Source organism: Octopus bimaculoides, chromosome 1, assembly GCF_046866305.1.
Source record: "Octopus bimaculoides isolate indiv1 chromosome 1, ASM4686630v1, whole genome shotgun sequence".
Lineage (NCBI taxonomy): Eukaryota > Metazoa > Mollusca > Cephalopoda > Octopoda > Octopodidae > Octopus > Octopus bimaculoides.
This window is the reverse complement of record NC_142928.1, coordinates 55,972,566-55,994,385: the sequence shown is the minus strand read 5'-3', so window position 1 is coordinate 55,994,385 and position 21,820 is coordinate 55,972,566. Positions and strand designations below refer to the sequence as shown.

The 21,820-nt window shown below is 34.2% G+C and overlaps 2 protein-coding genes across 4 annotated transcripts in view; both read right to left on the bottom strand.

The window, feature by feature from the left end:
- Nucleotides 1–1,555: 1,555 nt before the first annotated feature.
- Nucleotides 1,556–5,793, bottom strand: LOC128247374 (uncharacterized). Of its 3 annotated transcripts, XM_052966763.2 has the most exons (3): nt 5,625–5,793; nt 4,651–4,830; nt 1,556–4,075 (listed from the first exon to the last, which is right to left on the bottom strand). In XM_052966763.2, the coding sequence occupies exon 3, from the start codon at nt 3,676–3,678 to the stop codon at nt 2,764–2,766; it is 915 nt and encodes a 304-aa protein (XP_052822723.1). In that variant the 5' UTR covers nt 3,679–4,075; nt 4,651–4,830; nt 5,625–5,793; the 3' UTR covers nt 1,556–2,763. The 3 variants fall into 3 exon arrangements, with proteins under 3 accessions (XP_052822723.1, XP_052822720.1, XP_089207286.1); XM_052966760.2 differs by lacking the exon at nt 4,651–4,830; XM_089351160.1 differs by lacking the exons at nt 4,651–4,830; nt 5,625–5,793 and adding an exon at nt 4,973–5,617.
- Nucleotides 5,794–11,499: 5,706 nt separating this feature from the next.
- LOC106883884 (protein phosphatase 1H) overlaps nt 11,500–21,820 on the bottom strand; it is a 32,228-nt gene continuing 21,907 nt past the window's right edge. Inside the window, exons 9-11 of the mRNA XM_014935023.3 lie at nt 20,045–20,152; nt 17,807–17,955; nt 11,500–17,087 (exon numbers count right to left, since the gene is read on the bottom strand). Coding sequence (XP_014790509.1) covers nt 16,895–17,087; nt 17,807–17,955; nt 20,045–20,152 — 450 coding nt within the window. The 3' untranslated portion in view covers nt 11,500–16,894. The remainder of the gene's footprint in view (nt 17,088–17,806; nt 17,956–20,044; nt 20,153–21,820) is intronic.

Below are 21,820 nucleotides of genomic sequence, written 5' to 3'. Positions count from 1 at the left end.
TGATGTAAGGTTGATTTTATAGCTTAAATAGTTTAAGTCAATGTTTGTAGGTAAACTGGGTATGGAGAAAATTCAAGGGGTTGTAGTTTTGAGAAGGAAGGTTTGATAAGAGTACAAGATCTGGGCTTAAAACACAATGATGGTAATGAGGAGAGATATGGGGAAAGATTATGAAGAAGCTGGTCTAGTTTAACTCAGCATGAGCAAATCTACAGAGTAAATTAAAACAAAATAGTGCAGAGGACCAAATTTGTGCGCTGGGTATAACTTTAAAGTTCATGTAAGAGCAACATTGTTGTACTGCTTACATGTATAAGAATGCTGCTGTACATACTTACAAGAGCAGTTGACTGTTTGACAATGATTTGATTTCACGAGTAAGCTGTTCCGTTGAGCTCACAGATGAGTGGTTTGTTTTCTTTGTCTCATAAATTGCAATTATAATGGCCTATTTCTTGCGGAAAAACCCCTAATAGATGGGATGCCTTTGCACTTAGGTTTGCTCATGCAGGGTTAAACTAGACAAGCTTCTTCATAATCTTTCCCCATATCTCTCCTCTTTACTATCATTGTGTTTCAAGCCCAGATCTTGTACTCTTCAAATCTTCCCTCTCAAAACTACAACCTCTTGAATTTTCTCCATACCCAGTTTACCTACAAGCATTGACTTAACTATTCAAGCTATAACACCAACCCCACATCAATCAGTGAAAGTGGAATGTGAAACTGGCTCTCAAAGATTGTAGGCACTAACCTTTCCACCACCCACTAACTTATAAAAGCAGAGCAAATTGCAATGCAATCTATTTATAAAAACCAGAATGTCAGTGGACAGAAGTCTGTCAGAAACAACACTGGTACACTTATTTTCAGTGAAAAGAAGAAAGGAAATGCGGGTTTGTGAATGGCGAGTATGAGTTGGATAATGAGGGACTACAGAATGTGCATTCAACAAAGACCCACCTTTCAAAGTTAGTTTCATAATGGTAATTTTATTTAATAAAGAGAATGCAAGGATAGTTGCTGGGATGTTGAAATCATCAAGATACATTGCTACTCTACTAGATACAGACTTAGTTAATCAAAATAGTGCAGAGGCCCAAATCTGTGTGCTGGGTATAACTTTAAACTGCATCTGGTTCAGGGTGTAGAGTCCCATACTCTGTAGTTTGCTGTGTGTGCTTAGAAAACTAGGAATGTCATGACTTGTGTTAATAATCACAAAGGTAATGTAAATAAGGCTAAGGTTGACAATAAATTTAGCATGGAAAAAAAATCCAAATGCAAGAGAGTACAAGGGGCTACTTAAGAAGTGGGTTATGTAACAAAAAGAAAGGGAAAAGTATGAGTTCAATTCTGTATACTAACAAAAGTAAAGAAAAAATATAGAGGTATTCTGGCAAGTTAAGATAGGACTGGATAGCTGAAGCTGCTCCAGATGTACAAGACTAACTCCTAGTAGCTGACTCATAAAATGATCATCTGGTTTGTTTAAAATATGCAATGGGATTAGAGATAGACAGTCAGTATAGAATAAAGAAAATTAAAACACTGATTATAACAAATAGAGAAATTCATTTATTATAAAATAATTTGCTATTTGTAGAAAATATTTTACTGCAGAAGATGTACCCGGTGCAAGCTATGGACACATAAGAGGTGCAGCAACATCAAAGGCAGGTTAACTAGGAAGTTAGTTTTTGTTTGTGGCAGATGTTCAGGTGCAATAAAGACTGTAAACAAACAGGAAACAACTTCTATCTCATTCCAGGGTGAAAAACTAGAGGTAGTCGATAGCTTCCGCTATCTGGGCGACCAAGTTAGTAGTGGGGGTGGGTGCGCTGAAAGTGTAGCTGCTAGAATAAGAATAGCCTGGGCAAAGTTTAGAGAGCTCTTACCCCTGCTGGCGACAAAGGGACTCTCACTCAGAGTAAAAGGCAGACTGTATGACGCATGTGTACGAACAGCCATGCTACATGGCAGTGAAACATGGGCTGTAACTGCTGAGGACATACGTAAGCTCGCAAGGAATGAAGCCAGAATGCTCCGTTGGATGTGTAATGTCAATGTGAATACCCGTCAGAGTGTAAGTATCTTGAGAGAAAAGCTGAACATTAGAAGCATCAGTTGTGGTGTGCAAGAGAGACGATTGCGCTGGTATGGACATGTGGTGAGAATGGATGAGGATAGCTGTGTGAAAAAGTGCCACACCCTAACAGTTGAGGGAACCCGTGGAAGAGGTAGGCCCAGGAAGACTTGGGCTGAGGTGGTGAGGCAAGACCTTCGTACATTGGGCCTCACCGAGGCGATGACTACTGACCGAGACCTTTGGAAATGTGCTGTGCGTGAGAAGACCCGGCAAGCCAAGTAAGATCGTTGCCAGTGCCCCTGGACTGGCTCTTGTGCGGGTGGCACATGAGATGCACCATTTTGAGCGTGGCCGTTGCCAGTACTGCCTGACTGGCTCCCGTAGGACTTTCGAGCGAGATCGTTGCCAGTGCCCCTGGACTGGCTTGTGCAGGTGGCACATAAAAGACACCATTTCGAGCGTGGCCGTTTTCGTGCGGGTGACACGTAAAAGCACCCACTACACTCTCTGAGTGGTTGGCGTTAGGAAGGGCATCCAGCTGTAGAAACTCTGCCAAATTAGATTGGAGCCTGGTGTTGCCATCCGGTTTCACCAGTCCTCAGTCAAATCGTCCAACCCATGCTAGCATGGAAAGCGGACGTTAAACGATGATGATGATGATGATGATCACATAGCTATGGTTTCCCTTCTGTGTGAATTTCTTTGTGTTTAGTCAAATTATCACTTCTAGAAAATGTTTCACTACATATATCGCATTGGTATGGTTTCTCACCTGTGTGGATACGCTTGTGTCGAACAGAATGACCAATTTGAGAGAATGCTTTACCACAAATATCACACTTGTATGGTCTTTCACCTGTGTGAATACGTTTGTGGACAGATAATTGACCCCTTGTAGAAAATGATTCTTCACAGGTGTCACATTTGTAAGGTTTCTTTCCTGTGTGGCTATGTTTGTGGTAAGTTAAATTACGATTTCTAATAAAAGTTTCACCACATATATCACAGTGGTAAGGTCTTTCTCCTGTGTGAATACGTTTGTGGACAGACAAATCAGCACTCCCAGCAAATGCTTTACCACAGATATCACAGAAATATGCTTTCTCTCCTGTGTGAACACGTTTGTGTTGAGTTAAATTATCACTTCTAGAGAATGCTTTATCACAGATATCACAGTGGTATGGTTTTTCTCCTGTGTGAATATGTTTGTGGGAAGACAAATGACCATTTCTGGAAAATGATTTACCACACTTATCACAGTGGTATGGTCTTTCTCCTGTGTGAATACGCTTGTGTCGAGAGAAACTACCTTTCTGAGTGAAATTTTTACTACAAATATCACAGTGGTATGATGTTTCTTCTGTGTGACAATGCTTATTGGAAATTAATGTGCTATTATCTGAGAATTTTTTATCACAGATATCACTGTGGTGCAGTTTTCTGCGTGTGTGAATACATTTATGGGAAGATAATAAACTGCCTGTAGTGAATAATTTTCCACACATATCACAAAGGTGTGACTTCTCTTCTGCATTTTCCTGTGTCTGATTAGATGAAGCAATGTTTACAGGCTCTGCTTTTGCATTCATATCTTTCTCTTTTAATCTACACTTTAAGTGTAATTTGGCTTTTGTTAAAGCCTGACAATGTCTTGGCTCTTAAGAAAGAGCATCAAATTCTGCAACTAAAGGATCATTAAGTTAGCAGCTGTTAACAAGATATATTTAGATATCAATGTCCCTGCACATAAGACAATGGAAACTTTATTTTAAATGTTCTGAGTTTAATATATACATAAAGGAAATCTTTCAGTAATCATTTGTAGAAATTCTAGGAAATATTCTCAATTCCAAGGAAATATTTCCAATTCATCAGCCAAAAGTTGTATAATCAAGCAGACACAAGCTCAATGAAGATACTTTTAGTTTTTCAAAGTTGATAAATATGTTGATAATGTTCTGTGAATTGTCTCAGCCATTTAATAATCTGTAATAAAAAAATTAAAAAAACATACAGCATAAGGAACAATTAAGCATTAGCATGAAGATTATTGAAGACAGAATAGCCAAAAAGAGTCAGAACACATTTGCAAAGACACTCTGATACAAGAGGTGTGACAGAATTGAATGATAAAGACAAGAGCTATCTTCAGAGGAAACTGCAAGTCACTATATCAAGCTCTACAGGACGTTACTAGAACACCCTAAAATTATATCTTAAACCTGATCTAAGCAACACAAAGTTACACATTTACATTATAATAACATATCTCAGTAATGCACCTTAGGCAGTAATGGAATTATAAAATAAGTATAAAAAAACTCAATATAATGACTGTTCTGAAGTACCATTAACATTTATGCAATTTTTAAAATTTATATTGAGACGTTAACCTCCTACAAATTAATTTTCGATTATAATCATTTTTGTCTTCATATTTTAGTATTGGTAATAAATCACACTGAGATAAATTTACATATTGTCACAGATCCTAATTATTTTCATTTCATTATAAATCATTCAGTATTTATCTTCATACAGATAAATCAACTAATAATCACTTTCTTTTCGTTGACAATCGTTAACTAATGATTCTTGTCGAGTTGCTTTCACTTCCAAATTCTGATTTTCATTAATGCTGAATGTTACCAAAACAAAATTGAGATGCACGTTTTTCATGTTTTGGAGCAGTAAAAATATATATCCTGAAACAACATGATAAAAGCTGCATAGATAATCATCTGAAAAAAAACATAAAATAAAATTCGCAATATAAATGCGTATCTAACTCAGGCACAAAGTAACAGAGTTGGAAATATTGAAATGTTCAACGATTTAGATTTGTTGGATGTTGTATATTAACAAGTTTTCCTTGATAACTACCTTAATAAATCAAGTAACTAGCACTATTTTTCTTTCTAATCCAGCATTTTATGTAACTTTCTTTGGTAGTAATATACCATCACTTTAATTTTCATTTGACATTCCGTCACGCTCGGAATTTTAGCGATTCGTTAACTTGTGACCTCAAAATTCTGTTAAGATCCAAGTCACTTAGATAAATTTATGTGATATCAATTATATGAAAATGATATTTTGATGTTCATGTAACCATATTTCTAATTAGCATATTTTACAATGAATAAATAACATTTATCCTTAAAACTGAATGGGCATTTATTGAACTATAATTTATACCAATTTATTTAGGCGTATTTCTAACTGGCACCCTTTGAAATGAATGAACAAACATATTACTTTATCTTTTGAATTGAATAAATATTTATTTAACTTAATTTGTATTTTATCTGTTAATCTTTTCTGCGCAAAATAGGTCCTGGCAAGCAGTAAGTATAGCGTGAAGTAGAAGGATAAATATGAGACGTTCGATCAAAGAATATTTAACAATGCACATAGATGAAATAATGTAATCAGACTTGCAGTTGTGGGTGTTGATACATTCATCAAATCTTTAAACTACATCCTATAGACTGTCTAAATTATATTCTAGTAAATGAACAGTCTTTGGACTTACCTAAGTCAATTAATTAGTTATTACTGACAGAATGTAATTAAATGTACAGGAATATTATATCAATAATGTTTTTAAAATTAGAAAACGTGTGAGGATGACCTGACGGAAGTGACACTGATCGTCTGAGTACTCACCCTCAATCAATAGAGAGTGCTATATAATTACTATTTGTTTAGCCCTACGTCAGAAGTAACCTTTTATTTAAAAACATTCCCACCATGTCCAAGCCGTCTTACTTTCAAACGTATGTCTATGATCAGCTGAATTTTGAGAATATAGCATGCAAGTTTCAATTTCTTCCATTCCTCATTATCTTCCTCCAGCTATGCTCTCTCCCCTCTGCTATACTCCGTCTTGCGACTGCGAAAGAATTTTTCTTTTTTACTTTTACCTTTTCACTTGCTCGGCTAGTCTTTGACAAATCCTTTTAGCTGTGAAACAACGTCTCTTTCTTCCCAGTTCCTTCTTTGCAATGGCATTTAATATTGTCTCCATAGAACTTTACTTTTGCAAGAATGACATGAACTGGGAAAACATTCCAGAAAGCTGATGTTCTAGGAAGACAGGACTGGGTATAATGGTTAGTGCTGAGGGATCAAGGGATTGGACACACCAAGAATGCTGAGATGTAGAAAGATGAGTTGGGGAAGGGATCTGAGTGGTGGGAGAATGACCGGTCGTCTCTGAAGAACAGAGGCCATTATAGCAGTGATAGAAAAGACAGACGAGACCAGAGGCTGAAGCATGTTCATAAGTGATTGATATCAATTAGTCAGTGGCCCCACTTTGGATGCAATCCAGAGAAGAGCCATGTAACTAATTGGTACTGTTTGTGTATGTAGTAACTACACTTAAAAGCATCTGAGTAGAGCTGGTACAATGGCACATGAGCATTGTGAAAGTGGAACATTTGGATAGATTGTAATCACTTTTCGGAAATAATTTGTTGTGTAATAGTTTATTTCATGAATTTGCTGTTCCATAATATAAGATTACTTTACTGTAAATTATGGTCGTTAAACACTGGCCAAAAATTTCCTTCATTTGTTTAAAATTATCGATGCTGGCGTGTTATTGAAAAATACAAAAAACAAAACAAACCAATGAATTATTCTTGTATTTGCACTTATAATAGAAAAATGTTAATTAGGCAATGAGCAGGTAGAATCATTAGAGCATAGGAAAAATGCCTTGTGATATTTGTTCCAGCTCTTTATGCACTAAGTTCAAATCATTCTGAAGTCAACTTTGTCCTTCATCCTTTCAGGGTCAATAAAGTAGCAGTCAAATACTGGAGCAGATGTAGTCAGCTAATTCCCTTCTCACAAAACTGTTAGTCTTGTATCTAAATTAGAAACCATTATTTTTACCTTATGATGGAACGTCTGTGAGGTCACACCTCCTGAAAATCTCAGTTCAAATCTATAATCACAACCCATCTTAAACATCTGTCCTCATTCCTGATCTCTCTCTCTCTTTCTGGCTGGGTAACCTTGTACCTCCTCTACAGCAAGACACCTGTTTGTCTCTCTGTCTCACTATAATCTTTCATCATCTGACACAAGATTATTTCCTCCAATGCCCCTTCCCCTCTTGAGATTTTTGTTTTGCAGGTTACTTAGCAACCCTGTCAGTGCAGGTGCCACTTAAAAAGCATCCAGTCCACACTGTAAAGTGGTTGGCATTTGGAAAGGCATCGAGCTGTAAAAACGTTGCGAAAACTGACCTCACCTGTGCTTGTGCCATGTAAAAAGTACTAAGTCCACTCTGCTGGGTGGGTAGTTGGTGTTAGGAAGGGTATCCAGCTGTAAAAATCCTGCCAAAACAGTCACAGAAGTCTGGTGCAGACTGTCAAACCATCCCAACGATGCCAGCATAGAAGGCAGACATTAAACTACGATGATGATGATGATATGATTTAAATGTGAAATCCATTCACATCGTCTACTTGAAGTTTCATGATACATTCCTAATACCAGCTATCAGAAAATTATTCAATAAAGCTATTTACAGTTAATGTAGGAAATAATTCCAAATGTAATTTTCAGGAAATAGTTCACAGTAATTTAATCAAGATTATCTATACAGCTCCCCTACTTCCAAATAAGTGTGAGATAAAGATTGAAGTTATCCTCATCAAGGAATGTGGTTAGCAGTTTCAAGTAAAATCAATGAAGATTTTGAAAAACATTACAATTAAAAGGAATGTCTCAAAGTTAAGATGACTTTGTTAGGTTTTATTTAGCACAATATGATGTCTGTTGATGGTTGTTCTTCATTTAAATAAATTTGTGTCAAGCCAAATGGCCATTTTGAGAGAATGTTTTATCACAGATATCCTGTGTGAATACATAAATGAATAGACAAAGATCCTTGTTAGAACTGACCACAGATATTACATTGGTATGGTTTCTCTCTTGTGGTACACTTATAAGTTGGATTGCCATTCCTAGAAAATGCTTCATCATAGATATTACACTGGTAAGATCTTTCTCCTGTGTGAATACACCTGTGGGAAGGCAAATCAGTACTTTCAAAAAATGTTTGTATTTGAGATAAATAAGAATTTTGTGGGAATGTTTCATCACAGATATTGCAACTAAGATTTTTCTTCCGAGTGAATTTGCTTCTAGGAAGATGAATGACTGTCCAGAAAATGAATCACCAAAGACATCACAGTGTTATGTCTTTCTTCTGTGTGAATCCATCTGTGCCAAGATAAACTGAAACTTTCAAAAATTGCTGTATTATAGATATCACAATGATATGGATTTTCTTCTGTTTGGAAATATTTCTGAGTAAACATAACTCTTTTGATTTAAATTTTTACCATAGATATCACATGGGTCCTGTTTTTCTCCTCTATGTATTTCATCATCATCGTTTAACATCTGTTTTCCATGCTGGCATGGGTTGGATGGTTTGACTGGGGACTGACGTTGCCCATGTTCAGATGGTGCTTTTTATGTGCCACTGGCACAGGGAGCCAGTCAGGCAGCACTGGCAACGACCCATGCATAAATGGTGCTTATTGCGTGCCACCAGCACGAGAGCCACTCAGGCGGCACTGGCATTGGGCACACCTACAATTTCCATTTGATTGTGATTTGATATTTGATTTTGATTTTGATTTTACTTGACTCAATAAGTCTCCTCAAGCACGGCATGTCGCCCAATGATTCAAAGGTACTTTTTAAATGGGCTGGTTATACGACACTGGTATAGGCTACGGCTGTGATCTCTCTTTACTTGCCGGGTCTTCTCAATCACAGTATATCTCCAGACGTCTCGGTCTTCCATCATTGCCTCTGTGAGTCCCAAAGGGAATGACACTTCTTCACACAGCTCTCCTCATCCATATGCAGCACATTACCATACCAGCACAGTCGTCTCTCTTGCACACCACATCTGATGCTTCTTATGTCCAACATTTCTCTCAGGGTGATTACACTGTTGTGTGTGCATGCTGACTTTACATATCCAGTTGATCATACTAGCTTCATTTCTTTCAAGCATGTCTTCAGCAGACACGGCCCATGTTTCACTGCCGTATAGCATGGCAGTTCGCACACATGCATCATACAATCTACCTTTTTACTCTGAGTGAGAGGCCCTTTGTCACCAGTAGAGGTAGGATCTTTCTGAACTTTGCCCAGGCTATTCTTATTTTAGTGGCAATGCTGTCCGAGGATCCACCCCCACTACAGACTTGGTCACCTAGGTAGCGGAAGCTATCAACTACTTCTAGTTTCTTCCCCTGGCATGTGATGGAATCAGTTTTCTGAGCATCTTTGGTGTTTATTGCCCCTGTACATCTGCACACAAAAGCTGTCATCCTGGTTAGCCTACCTTTGATGTTGCTGCATCTTTTATGCACCCATAGCTTACACTGTGTACATCTTATGGAGTTTCTACCTACACCTTTTCTACAGATCAAGCAGGGCCATCTATCTGAAGGGGTTTGTGATGTGTTCACCTTCCTGTTTACTAGGACTTTGGTTTTTGCAACATTGACTCTAAGGCCCTGAAATTTTAAACCTTGCTTCCACCCCTGAAATTTCTTCTCTAGTTCTGGTAGTGATTCCGCTTGTGGGAATTTAAACTGCCAACTGTAAAAACGTTTTTATCATACATATTACAATAGTGTAGTTTTTTTTTTCCAGTATGAATAAGATTATGCTAAGGTGAGTTGTTTGTAGCAAATAATTTGCAACATATATTACATCATGTTAAATTAATTGATGTTACACATCACTATGGCTCATATCAAATATTCAGGAGGTTGAACTGAGTCTCAACTAAAGAAACTTCTATTGGTGATTACTGTGACACTGTTGAAGAGACTGGCTCAGGTATCCTATAAATGCATCTAACCTGAAAGTATTGATTCATAACACCAACACATCAAATATGACAGAGAGGAATGTATGAATTTATAGAATATTAAGAAACAGGTTTGCAGATTTTATTTCTGAAAAGAACTGTGTTGCTGTTCAAAATTATTATTAATGTCAGATAAAGCTAATTTGATATATTTTAATTATATAGGACAAATTCACTATAGTCTGTTCAAGCTACATGAAAGACTGATGTCATTTCCACAGTGAGTAATGTCAATAGCCATGTCAGGTAACAATATGATGGTACTCTGGTGAATATGGAACATGATACAAAAAGAAAGAATTAAGCTTCCTGCATTTCCTCAATACTAATGATCTTACCACTTGCAACGCAAATGTAAAGAAAGCTTGTCAACTAACAGGTCGTTAGTACAGCGTTTTCAAATATGTAGTTCTCATCTTTTATTTTCCATCGCCTTTTCTTTTACTGACCCAAACCTGTTGCATTCTCTATAGAACTCATATTTATATTTTTTATGTACCATATTTTAACGTGTATAAGGAACCCCTTTTTGTCAAAAATTAGGTTTTAAAAAATGGGAGTTTCTATTACATGGATACTATTATAATCCCTTACAAAACCCTTTTTCCAAATTTTAAGCCCCCAAAAATAGCGGGTTCCTTATATACGAAGATTCCTTATACACTTTAAAATATACTCTTTTACTTGTTTCAGTCATTTGACTGTGGCCATGGAGCATGGCCTTTTAGTCGAGCAAATCGACCCCAGGACTTATTCTTTGGAAGCCTAGTACTTATTCTATTGGTCTCTTTTGCCGAAATGCTAAGTTATGGGGACGTAAACACACCACCATCAGTTGTCAAGCGATGCTGGGGGGACAAACACAGACACACAAACATATACACACACATACATACATACATATACGACAGGCTTCTTACAGTTTCCATCTACCAAATCCACTCACAAGGCTTTGGTCGGCCCGAGGCTATAGTTGAAGACACTTGCCCAAGGTGCCACGCAGTAGGAATGAACCTGGAACCATGTGGTTGGTAAGCAAGCTACTTACCACACAGCCACTCCTACGCCTATATGGTAAATTTTAAAAAATTATCATCAATACTAGTCAACAAATTCATTATCAAAAGAATGAACCCCTTTAGTTTAACCTCAAGTGAACTCCCCTTAAGCATAATTTATGTTTTAGAGTTAAAGGGAAAAAAATTTCTTTTCCAGAAATGTTCTGGCTGCAAATACAAAGAGTACCTCCCCTGTACAAAGAAAGAAAAACAATAAAGAACTCTTATTGAGGAGTGTCAATAATATCAGACATTAGGTAATCAACCTAGTAACATGGATTGACAAGAATTTTATGATTGTAAAACATGTGTGTATATACATACGTATGCATATAAATCTAGACACATTGATGAACCCATTGTATATGTGTGTGTGTGTGTGAGAGTGCTTAGTTCCAAACATGGTTGAAGTCTTTTGAAAAATAAATCAATAATGAAATGTTTGTACAAATTTAATCTCAAAGAGAAATATGTTTGTATATACATTATATAAATGAGAATGACATTAGCCATTAAAAGCACCAATCTAAGACAGAAAATACCACAAGTCCACTGACTTGTGATTGAAACAGGTATTTATTGCTTGGCAACCAATTTATTTATATTTTATACATTATATGAATTTTATACCTTCCATTGTTCTCTGCACTTCAAAAAAAAAAAAAATATATATATATATGTCCTTTATGCCAAGCCAGAAAAATTCTGTACAAAAATGGAAATTCCTTTGATCAAGTTAGGTGTAGGTGACAGTGTTTAGAAAAGAATTCAAGAAACTCTTCAAGTTCAAAAATATAATTTGTTATAACAGTTTTACCTTTTTTTTTTTTTTTGGAATGAAAAGAAGTATTTATGTATTCATCTTTTTTTAATCTTATTTTATGATAAATTTATTTTATTAAAAATAGCACTGCTGGATATTAACAGATGTATTGGTAAAATAAATTAGAGATCAGTTCATATCATGAATATAAACAGGATATATCAAAATTAATATGAAAATCTATGATTGGCCTGGAGAGTGGGGAATGAAGACATTTACAGAATGAATCCAAGTATCAAAAAATGGTAGCATGATCCATACCAGTAACCATTAGTCATACATGATTTATGTATACAATTGTCTAAATACACACATACAGACAGAAAGACACATAGATATATACTACTTGCAGGCACTCTGATGTATATTGTTTTGGAAAATATGCTATATTCAGTTAAATAAAATGCATAATGGAACTGTTATGATAAGAGCTTCATAACTATAAAACAGTTATATTCCTTTCATCTGTTAAAATAGTAATTGATGATATATTCCTTTTTGAACTGATTGAAGGGTAAAAACTATAACTTTCTTTATCACAAGAGTTTAATCAATGTAAAAGTTTCCAATTACTACTTCAAAATAGACAAGATAGTTAGATCAGACAAATCTGACATTCTAAACTTTTGATAATGCTCTGAAATAACCTGAAGCTTACATGAAACCACTCAATGGAATATATACCAGATGCTCTCTGTGTAACATTTGCAAAAGGCTGATGGAAATATTAGATCTTGCATTAGACCTTGATTGTAATTTTAATGGTATAATGGCCAAAGAAAATAAATCATTTGTGTAAGATATTCTTTTATATACAAAAAATTATCAAATATTATCAGGGCCAGACTACTAGAAAATAAAACTCTAGCATTGGATAGTGTTATCCAACAGGTTAGATCTTTGGAGAAAGGACATTTAATGTGGAATCATATCAAATACCCATTGCTTCTGTGGGACTATCTGATGTTAATGAGGAAAATTTAGATGGTAAATTTGAACAATCTATCACAGTAAACCCTTAAAATTAGAAAACAAGTTTTTTTCTGTGGCAACTCAAATACCCATCTCTATGCCCAGCTAAAACTGCTGCTTGTCAAAACAGTTGATGTATAGGTCACTGAGCTATTGTCTGCCAGTCTGGTGGCTATACCAATTCTGCCCACAATCTAAGTATCTTCTTCAGTTATTCAATATAAATCTATTTCTTTGGTGATTGTAATCTCTAATAATTATTCCCTTATACCTCTTGTAATAATGGCAGAAATTAATAACAAGATAACCAAAATTCTCATCAGTAAATTTCAGGTGTCAAAAATTAGTGAATTAATTCAATCTGGAAATATATTTCAAAACAACTACTGTTTTCACAGTCGTTTATGAGCTAATAGCATGAATTAATGAATTTTGTATCACTAAAGTTTCTGTGAAAGATAAATTATATAAAAATATAGAACTTTGTGCGAGTGTGATTTTTGGAAATTAGAGTTGTTTATCAAGGATAATTTTTTTTTTTTTGTGGTTTTGCTCAACCACAAGTGATCAGAAAACCTGTTAAACTTTTCAAAATCTCATCTCAAACTGCAAATCTAATGCAAACAAACCTTGCTGATAGAGTGAGAAAGAAGATAAAGAATTTATAAAGAGATTTCAAATGTTTGTTTTAGAACATATATCACAGAACCAAATAATTCATCAGAGGGGCAGATTTTCATTGTTATTGGCAATTTTAATGAAAAATGGCATGGAGATTTTGCTCAAATAATGAACCATTTTACAGAGCTTGGCTTAATTCAACATATATATAAGATAGCCAAATAACATAGCCAAACAAATATAAGTTTCAAATTTTGGTACAAGGCCAGCAAGCTTAGGGAAAGGGTAAGTTGATTACATCGACCCCAGTACTCAGCTGGTACTTATTTTATTGACTTCGAAAGGGTAAAAGGTAAAGCCAACCTCAGAACATAAAGACGGACAAAATGCCACTAACCATTTTACCCGGCTTGCTAATGATTCTGCCAGCTCACCACGTTAAAGCCAAACATAAATATTATAACAAAATTGGCCTAAGTAGCATTTATCATCAAGCTGGCATAATACCTGTAGAAAGACCATATTCAGCTTTCCAACTAGGTGCAGCTCTGTTTGTTTTATGTACGTTTCTATAGGCATTACAAATGTCTTAGTTTCAAAGAATTGTTGATGAATTTATTATTGAGAATAATCTCAAAGGTATCTATATACATCTGGTTAACTAGTTTCATGTGAAACGAAGTCAGGTCACAATAGTAACCATTTGAATATCTTTGAAGCAGTCAAATATAATCTAATATCTGTTTCCTTATTAAGCTATTCAATTTCACATTGAGAATATTTCCTAATTCAGAATGTTTTCAACCTATCCGAGAATTATCAAAATAGTAAAGAATTACAGTGGATGGTTGGGTTCTTTGCACACGATGTTAAATAGATCTCTTCTTACTCTTCAAATATGAGGGAGATATTAAATGTAAATTCCCTTCTGGTTGCAAAATGTATCAACTCTATTAAAAATGATATTAAAAGATCAGCTATGACTGCTATTGATATTTGATGATGATTTGTTCTTTGCAATTAAATGCTACTGATGAAATTATAGCTGCAACATTATCACAAAACAGTGGATCTGTGGCACTTTTTACAAAGTAATTAAAAAAACTCTTACCATATTATCAAAAAAGAGGTTTATGAAGTTACAGACACTATGAGAATGAAAATATTTCCTCATGAAACATTTTCATTTAGTGACAGATCAAAGGTTTGTTTCATTCAACGTTTAAGAACTGGTAAAATGAAAAAATCCTACACTGGAAAATTAAACTTTCTTCTCTTTCATGCACTATAAACTATAGTGCATAACTTATTATTTTCTATCAAAGAAGTACAGTGTATGTAATGGAATTACAGCTAATTTTTATCGTTTGAAAAATGTCTCTTAAAAAAGTTACCCATCTGCCTGAACAGTTGTCAGTAAACTTTAACCCTTTTGATACCAATCCACCTAATACAGGTCCTTGTTCAATGATATAAATTCTGTTTAAAACATAATCCAAAATGAAACCTTCCATCAAAATTTGATATGAATTTGTTTCAAACATCAGCTTAATAACAACAAAGTTATTTTACTAAATCCTTCATTGTTTTCAAAATTAATGTAAATGAAGGTAGTGTATTTCAACAGAAATTTGGTAACAAAAGGGTTAAAGGTCCTCTTTTAAATTGATTACAGGATAACACCTTTGAATTTTCTTTATCATAAAACAGACAAATTCTAGGAATAAGGTTATAGTTTGTATTGTATATTGTTGTTGTTGAATCTATTGATATTTTTTTATATTTATGTATTCATTGGTCCTAGACATCAACTTTATTTTGTGTAATTTACATTATCAGCAGCAAAAATCCTAAGATATATATATATTTTTTTTTAATTAAAAACAACTCTTTCTTTTCTTGCACTGAATTTGTACAACAAAGAACTTAGAATATTCAGCTGATTAAAAACTTGGTCTAGGGTTTATTACATTTTAAAACTAAATGTTTGTTTTATTATATATATCATAATAAATACATTTTGCTTCTGAATTTTACAAAAAAAAAAATGCATCTAATGTAGAGCCATTGCTGCACTGAAAAAAAAAATTCAGAGCTTGATTATTCAATACTGATATATAGAATTTACAATTTAGCCACTGCATTGAAAAAAGTTTTCCACTGAAAGTTAGATTTATGCCTTAAACTCTTAAATTCTACTTTAACTATTTCAAAACATAAAATTGCAGTTTTCCTTGGATTTGAGGTAAAGAGTCTTTTGTTTATAATATATTAAAAGATTCCTGCCATGAAATAAAAATTCTTTATCAAATTAATTTTTTTTTCACTCTTCTGTATGATAATCTATTTTCCATTTGATACTTGGAAACCTGTAGAAGTAAACTTTTGACTTAGTAAGATATAGATTTTGCTTCTTATGTTGCATTGTCAAAGTAATGAATGCAATTAATCAAAAGAATTATAAATACAACTTAATAAAAAATAGAATTTACAAATTTAAACACTCAACCGGTTTACAAATTTTTGTTGAACTATGAAGTGGTATACATTTGGGATTTTTCACAGAAAGGGTTATGGTTATATATGTCATCAAACCTGAATTTTTAAGTATCTGTAATCTCTAGTTTAATTCTATCATTTTTTAATATTAACTGTTTTAGTTTTCATAGTGTCATTATAATCATTCACTTGATTTTCTTTCTTTCCCCTTCTTGTAACAGCTTAGCAAAGTTGGTTTTACATATTGTTTTCCTTTTGGAAGAAATAATTGATGTAAAATGTGTGAAAATTATGCAAAGGATTTCTTCTCTTTTTCTTTCACCATCTATAGACATATGTTACAACAACACTATATTAAGAAAAAAAGTTAAACATCATTCTGAATGAGTAACTAAACAAAGATGTTGGTTACCATTACTAACTATAATCAGCTTTTGGTTGTTGGTTGAAGTTGGGATCAGGTAACATGGAAGCAAAGTTCTGTTGTACATCAGATTTTGGTCTCATCATTAACCAAGCAGAACATTACCAGCAAGAAATATTTTTCTAGTGAAAAACAAAAATCATTATTTTGTTGTCTCTTTTAATTCAGTTACAACTTTGCTTTAAACTGAAGGTCATGAAGTTAAGATCCTACATTCCTATCTATATAATCACATATTAAAACTGTAGTGTGATTTGTGAGGAAAGTAAATAATTTTTCTTCAGTTTGCTTCAGAGACACAAGTTTTAACTTTTACCTTTTGACTGACTAGTGGATGAGAGGCAGTAAAAATCGTTGTGTCACTAAAACATCTCGTGGGCTAACATGGAAAAAAAAAATTAATGCAAAACAACAACAAAAAGAAAATTACTTTCTACAAATAGTTATCGATTCATTTGATGTTTCAAGAAATTATGGAGTCTGTAGGTTCTCACAAAGCTGTAACTTCATCAGTCTGAGGCGTCACGTTAGCGCTTCGTTCTTGCATATATTGTCCAAGGGGAATAACAAAGACTGTAATGTCATCATAGGACCCTAGTTGCTTAGAATTACGTTTCCAGGCATAATCTGAACTGCTTTCGCCACGAGCTTTCAAAACTAGTTCTTTAGAAATTGTCACCAATCTGTTGAAATAGAAAATATAACACATGTAGACCGAAATAATTTACATATTCTAGGTAAAAAGGTGTTGTTTCTAATATTGATAACTAACTTATTTGTACTGGTCCTTTGAAAACAATGACTAACGATGCTTCTTAACTAAAGAATATGGTGCCTTTTATGGGATGCAAAAAATAATGATGAAATTATTTAAAATTCTATGAAGAAATTTGAATTTATGCGCGTGTGTGTTGGTGTAAATTACTTTTGCGATTTATTTCCTAAAGGGAGGTAATTTCTTAAGTAAACAAGTCATTTGTCATTTGACAAAAAGAAATTAGTTAAATAAGTGCCAGCAGAATAACAGGATTGATATAATTTACTAAAACCCTAGGTGTTGCACTAACATTACTGCTGTTCAATAACTGAAACCAGCTATATAAAGGCGAATAGAGAAATCGCCTTTTCTCTATTACGAAAATGGTGTACTGACAGACATCCAATTATCTCATCATGGTTAATATATACTGTTATTTGAAATCTTGAAAGTTATGTATGATGCAAATAAGAAGTGATATTTTTCAAATTAAAACTGAAGTAAATCAATCAGTTAAACATCAGTATAAATCCATTGCAAAAAACAAACAAACAAACAAAAGAAAAAACGAAAATAAAACCCTAAACGAAGTCCAAGTGTTATTCTTTGATCTTCGAAGATTTGAATGAAATTATATGCACTTACTTGTCATCTGTCTGTTCTAGCTCAAACATCCTTTTACGTACATATTCAGCTGCTTCTTCATTAGATACAAAATCCCAAAATCCATCTGAGCCCATTAAAAGAATGTCATTATCAGACATTTCAGAATCATTTAAATCATATACTCGCACCTAAGGGAAACAAAAAAAAAATGTAAAGTATCTTAAAACACGTGTATCTTTCTGTAACTAAAATACTTTTTATGGCATAAGCAGCTATAGGGCTTTCCTATAAGTAGGTTATCTCCCTTGGCTAGGCGGCGCTCCATGTAGACAATTAAACTTCCGCAGACTATCCACGCCATTGTTATTGTTTTACGTCTTATCATGAATATAAAGCAGCTCGATAATTCAGCTATCGAAGTACTTACTGTGCCTGAGTTAAAGAAATATTTAAGATTATATGGACAGTATGTTACTGGAAGAAAGGTGGACTTGACTGAAAGGTTGAAAGGTATAAAAATTCTGTCGATGAAGAATGTTAACAAAGTAAATTCATCGGACGATAAGTCTGAAGTATCGGACGATACTTCAGACAGGAATAAGCAGAAGCTTATATCTCCTCGCAGTGAAGTATTGCCTGATTCCAATCTGCTTTCAGCAACCATTCACTGATTTGGCAATGAGCATGATGAGGTGTAGAAGAGGTAGGGACAGTCACACTATAAAGTTTAATAATTAGAGGAATATTAGATCCAATGCTGTAAATTTATTATTTAATAAAACAAACACACACACACATATATATATATATATATATATATATATATACAAAAATAAGAGGAATGACCAGCAAAAGTGGACTCCTATATATATATTCAAAAATAGGAGGAATGACCAGCAAAAGTGGACTCCTATATGCTAGAAATAGATGCCGAATCGGCATCTATTTCTAGCATATAGGAGTCCACTTTTGCTGGTCATTCCTCTTATTTTTGTATGTAATATAATTTTAATCTTCAGATTTTTTTAATATGCTAGACCACTGGTTCTAATTGATTAATATCAATTTCTACCCTTATTAATAAATATATAAAGAAACATATCTGCAGAAGTTAAAGCAAGTCACTGAGCATGCGTACATGTCATACGGGAGAGTTCCAATCAGGGGTGGATAACAACCTTATAGGAACCCCCTATAGTGGACAGTGCTACAAAACATAATCCTTACAACTTTTGCTAATTGAATTACTTAATAAAAATACAAATCGTGAAATGGTTGGTGCTGTAATTGTAAATATGTGTCCAGCATCATGATGTGGTAGTAACTTGTTCCTTAATTAAGTTCTAATTCCTAATTTAGAAACACTTGATTTACAACCCTTTGAGAAAACTAACAACACAAATCTCTATTTTCCTCTCCGATAAATTAGAAGTTTTATGTAAAAATTTTTGACATGTAGTTGAGAAGTCAGTGGTTTGCATCTCTTGTATTATGTTTAGAGCCAGCACCAAGTGTATCCAGTCTGACTATCAGTACTTAAGTATCACATGATGGAATGGTTCCTCATTGTAAGCAGCAACAACATTATAAAGCTGTTGATGTGTGTTATTGGTTTTTCAATAAGCTTAGCTCCTCTTGTGGATGTGAATAAAAGAGGATTTAGATCCTACTAGTTTCAATAGTTGCCTCTCAGAATAAATGAAACTACAATCTACAGGGTTGTATAACAAGGGATCTCACTTCTAACAATCATGTTCTTCAACACCTTCAACCTTCCTCCATCTTCTTCACTCACCAGCAGGGCTCTAACTTTTGAGAAGTTCAGAAAAAACAATGTTGTTGCCCTAGACATTAACAAAGCCTTTGACTGTCTTGCAAGCAAATCTTCCTGCATACGGGTTCCACCCATATTTCCTATCTGCATTATGTATTGACAGAGCTCTTTTTTCCCGACTCTCAATCAACTCTGGTGTTCTCCTGATTTAGTTTTGTCCCCAACTCTTTTCCTTCTATACATCAATGGCATACTTGCTGTTACATCTAACACTGCCTACTCTTATGCAGGTGATATGACCCTTCATTCTTCCTTATCTGTCGCCACCAAACATGATCCACACACAGCCTAGATACCAGATACCAAACCTGCATTGATTCCATAAACAGATATCTTGAGAGCTTCCATTACTTTAGCATAAAGTAAAATATTTATATTCTATTTTCTTAACTTCACAGGAAAAAAACCACATTGAGTAAACATCTGAATAGATGACTACTTACCTCAGGCACACAAGATAGAAAAGGCTTCAGATGTATATTTGAAGACATTACATAAAGATCATGATCACCAAATCCCCGGCTTACTCGTATTGTTCCCATTAAACAAGCCTGAAATAATGATGATAAAATAATGATATTCAAAACTGGCACAAGGTACAAATTTTGTGGGTCAGATGTAGTTGATTTAATCAACCTAAATGCTTATTTTATCAAGCCCAGAGGATGAAAGGCAAAGCTGGCCTGGATAAGATTTGACTTGAGAACTTAAACTGCCAATAAAATAATCATAGAAATTTTAAAATATGCTGAATGAAGAATGTTTCAATATAGCTATGTTGACACAGCAAATTTTCTCTATTGTGAATTTTATATAATAATAATAATAATGAAATTATCGTGTATAGTGCTCAGGTGCACTACAACACATCAAAGGTGCATGTATAGTACATAGAATTATGTACAAAAGTCAAGAAAGTGAACAGTGCAAGAGTCATGATGTGAGTGTATGGTGGGGGCAGACATAAAAAAGTGTTGATAGAAAAGAAATTTGTTTAAAAGTATTTATGCATTTCAGTTTCTGATTCAGAAAGTTGTTTAAGCGATCCTTTGAAATCTAAATTTTTGATTTTTCTGAAAATGTTTGTATCTTACAATTTTGGCAACTGCTGTACCAGAGGACCTACTTGACTTCAGTGACAAATGTAAAGAAAAAACAAAGAACATCTAGATGAATACTGGGTCCTCAGATTTACTCCTAAAGTAACTAGGAAATTCATGATTTACTAGACTCTCAGGGTTAATGGTGGATCTGAAGCATTAATATAAAGAGAATTACTGCAATTTTGAGTGGTTGGCGTTAGGAAGGGCATCCAGCTGTAGAAACTCTGCCAAATCAGACTGGAGCCTGGTGTTGCCATCCGGTTTCACCAGTCCTCAGTCAAATCGTCCAACCCATGCTAGCATGGAAAGCGGACGTTAAACGATGATGATGATGATGATGATGATATCAGTAACAGTGGAGATAGCATGCATGTGCAGCCTCTGCCAATATCTAAGAATTGAGTAGCATTATACATGCCAGTGTCTCTTCATCTTGAACTACAAGGCAATAATACAGCAAGACAGTATCTAAGCAATTATTCAAGCCAAAAGAAATAGCAGCCAAATCTACCTCAAATGACATCCTACCATCTCGAAAAAGAAGTACACACTGTATTGTAGGTCTAGATAAACTATGTTTGAAATGAAAATTAAAAAAAAAAAACAGGATAATTACAGCTTGCTCCATCAGGAGCAAAAATAAAAAGATCAAACATGAAACCTCCAAATTAAGTATCAAATTAAAAATCTACCACATATATGCATATCGTATAATATCATATCTATATATACTTGAATAAAAGAAGGGTAAAAATATCGCTTGCCAAAGATGAAACCGAAAGCTTCAAAAAAACCACCAATTCTACGATAAATACACACACGAGCAATGCAATGAACACTTTAAAAAATAAGCCTACCTTCAGGATGGAATTTGAAGATAGTTTAACATACCCTAATATCAACTGATTTCATGCTATGCATGAGAAAACATGCTTTGCAATCTTCAGTTAGAGATATTAACATCTATTTCCAAAATATCCACTACATCAACTCGTGTGCATTTCGAACTTTAAACGTCCTGCTCTGTTTAAAGAGAAAACTATCGTAAACAATAAAAAAGTAACTATATGAAAGCATTATTGCTGTTAAAAACAGCAAAAATGAGGCGGTTAGCAA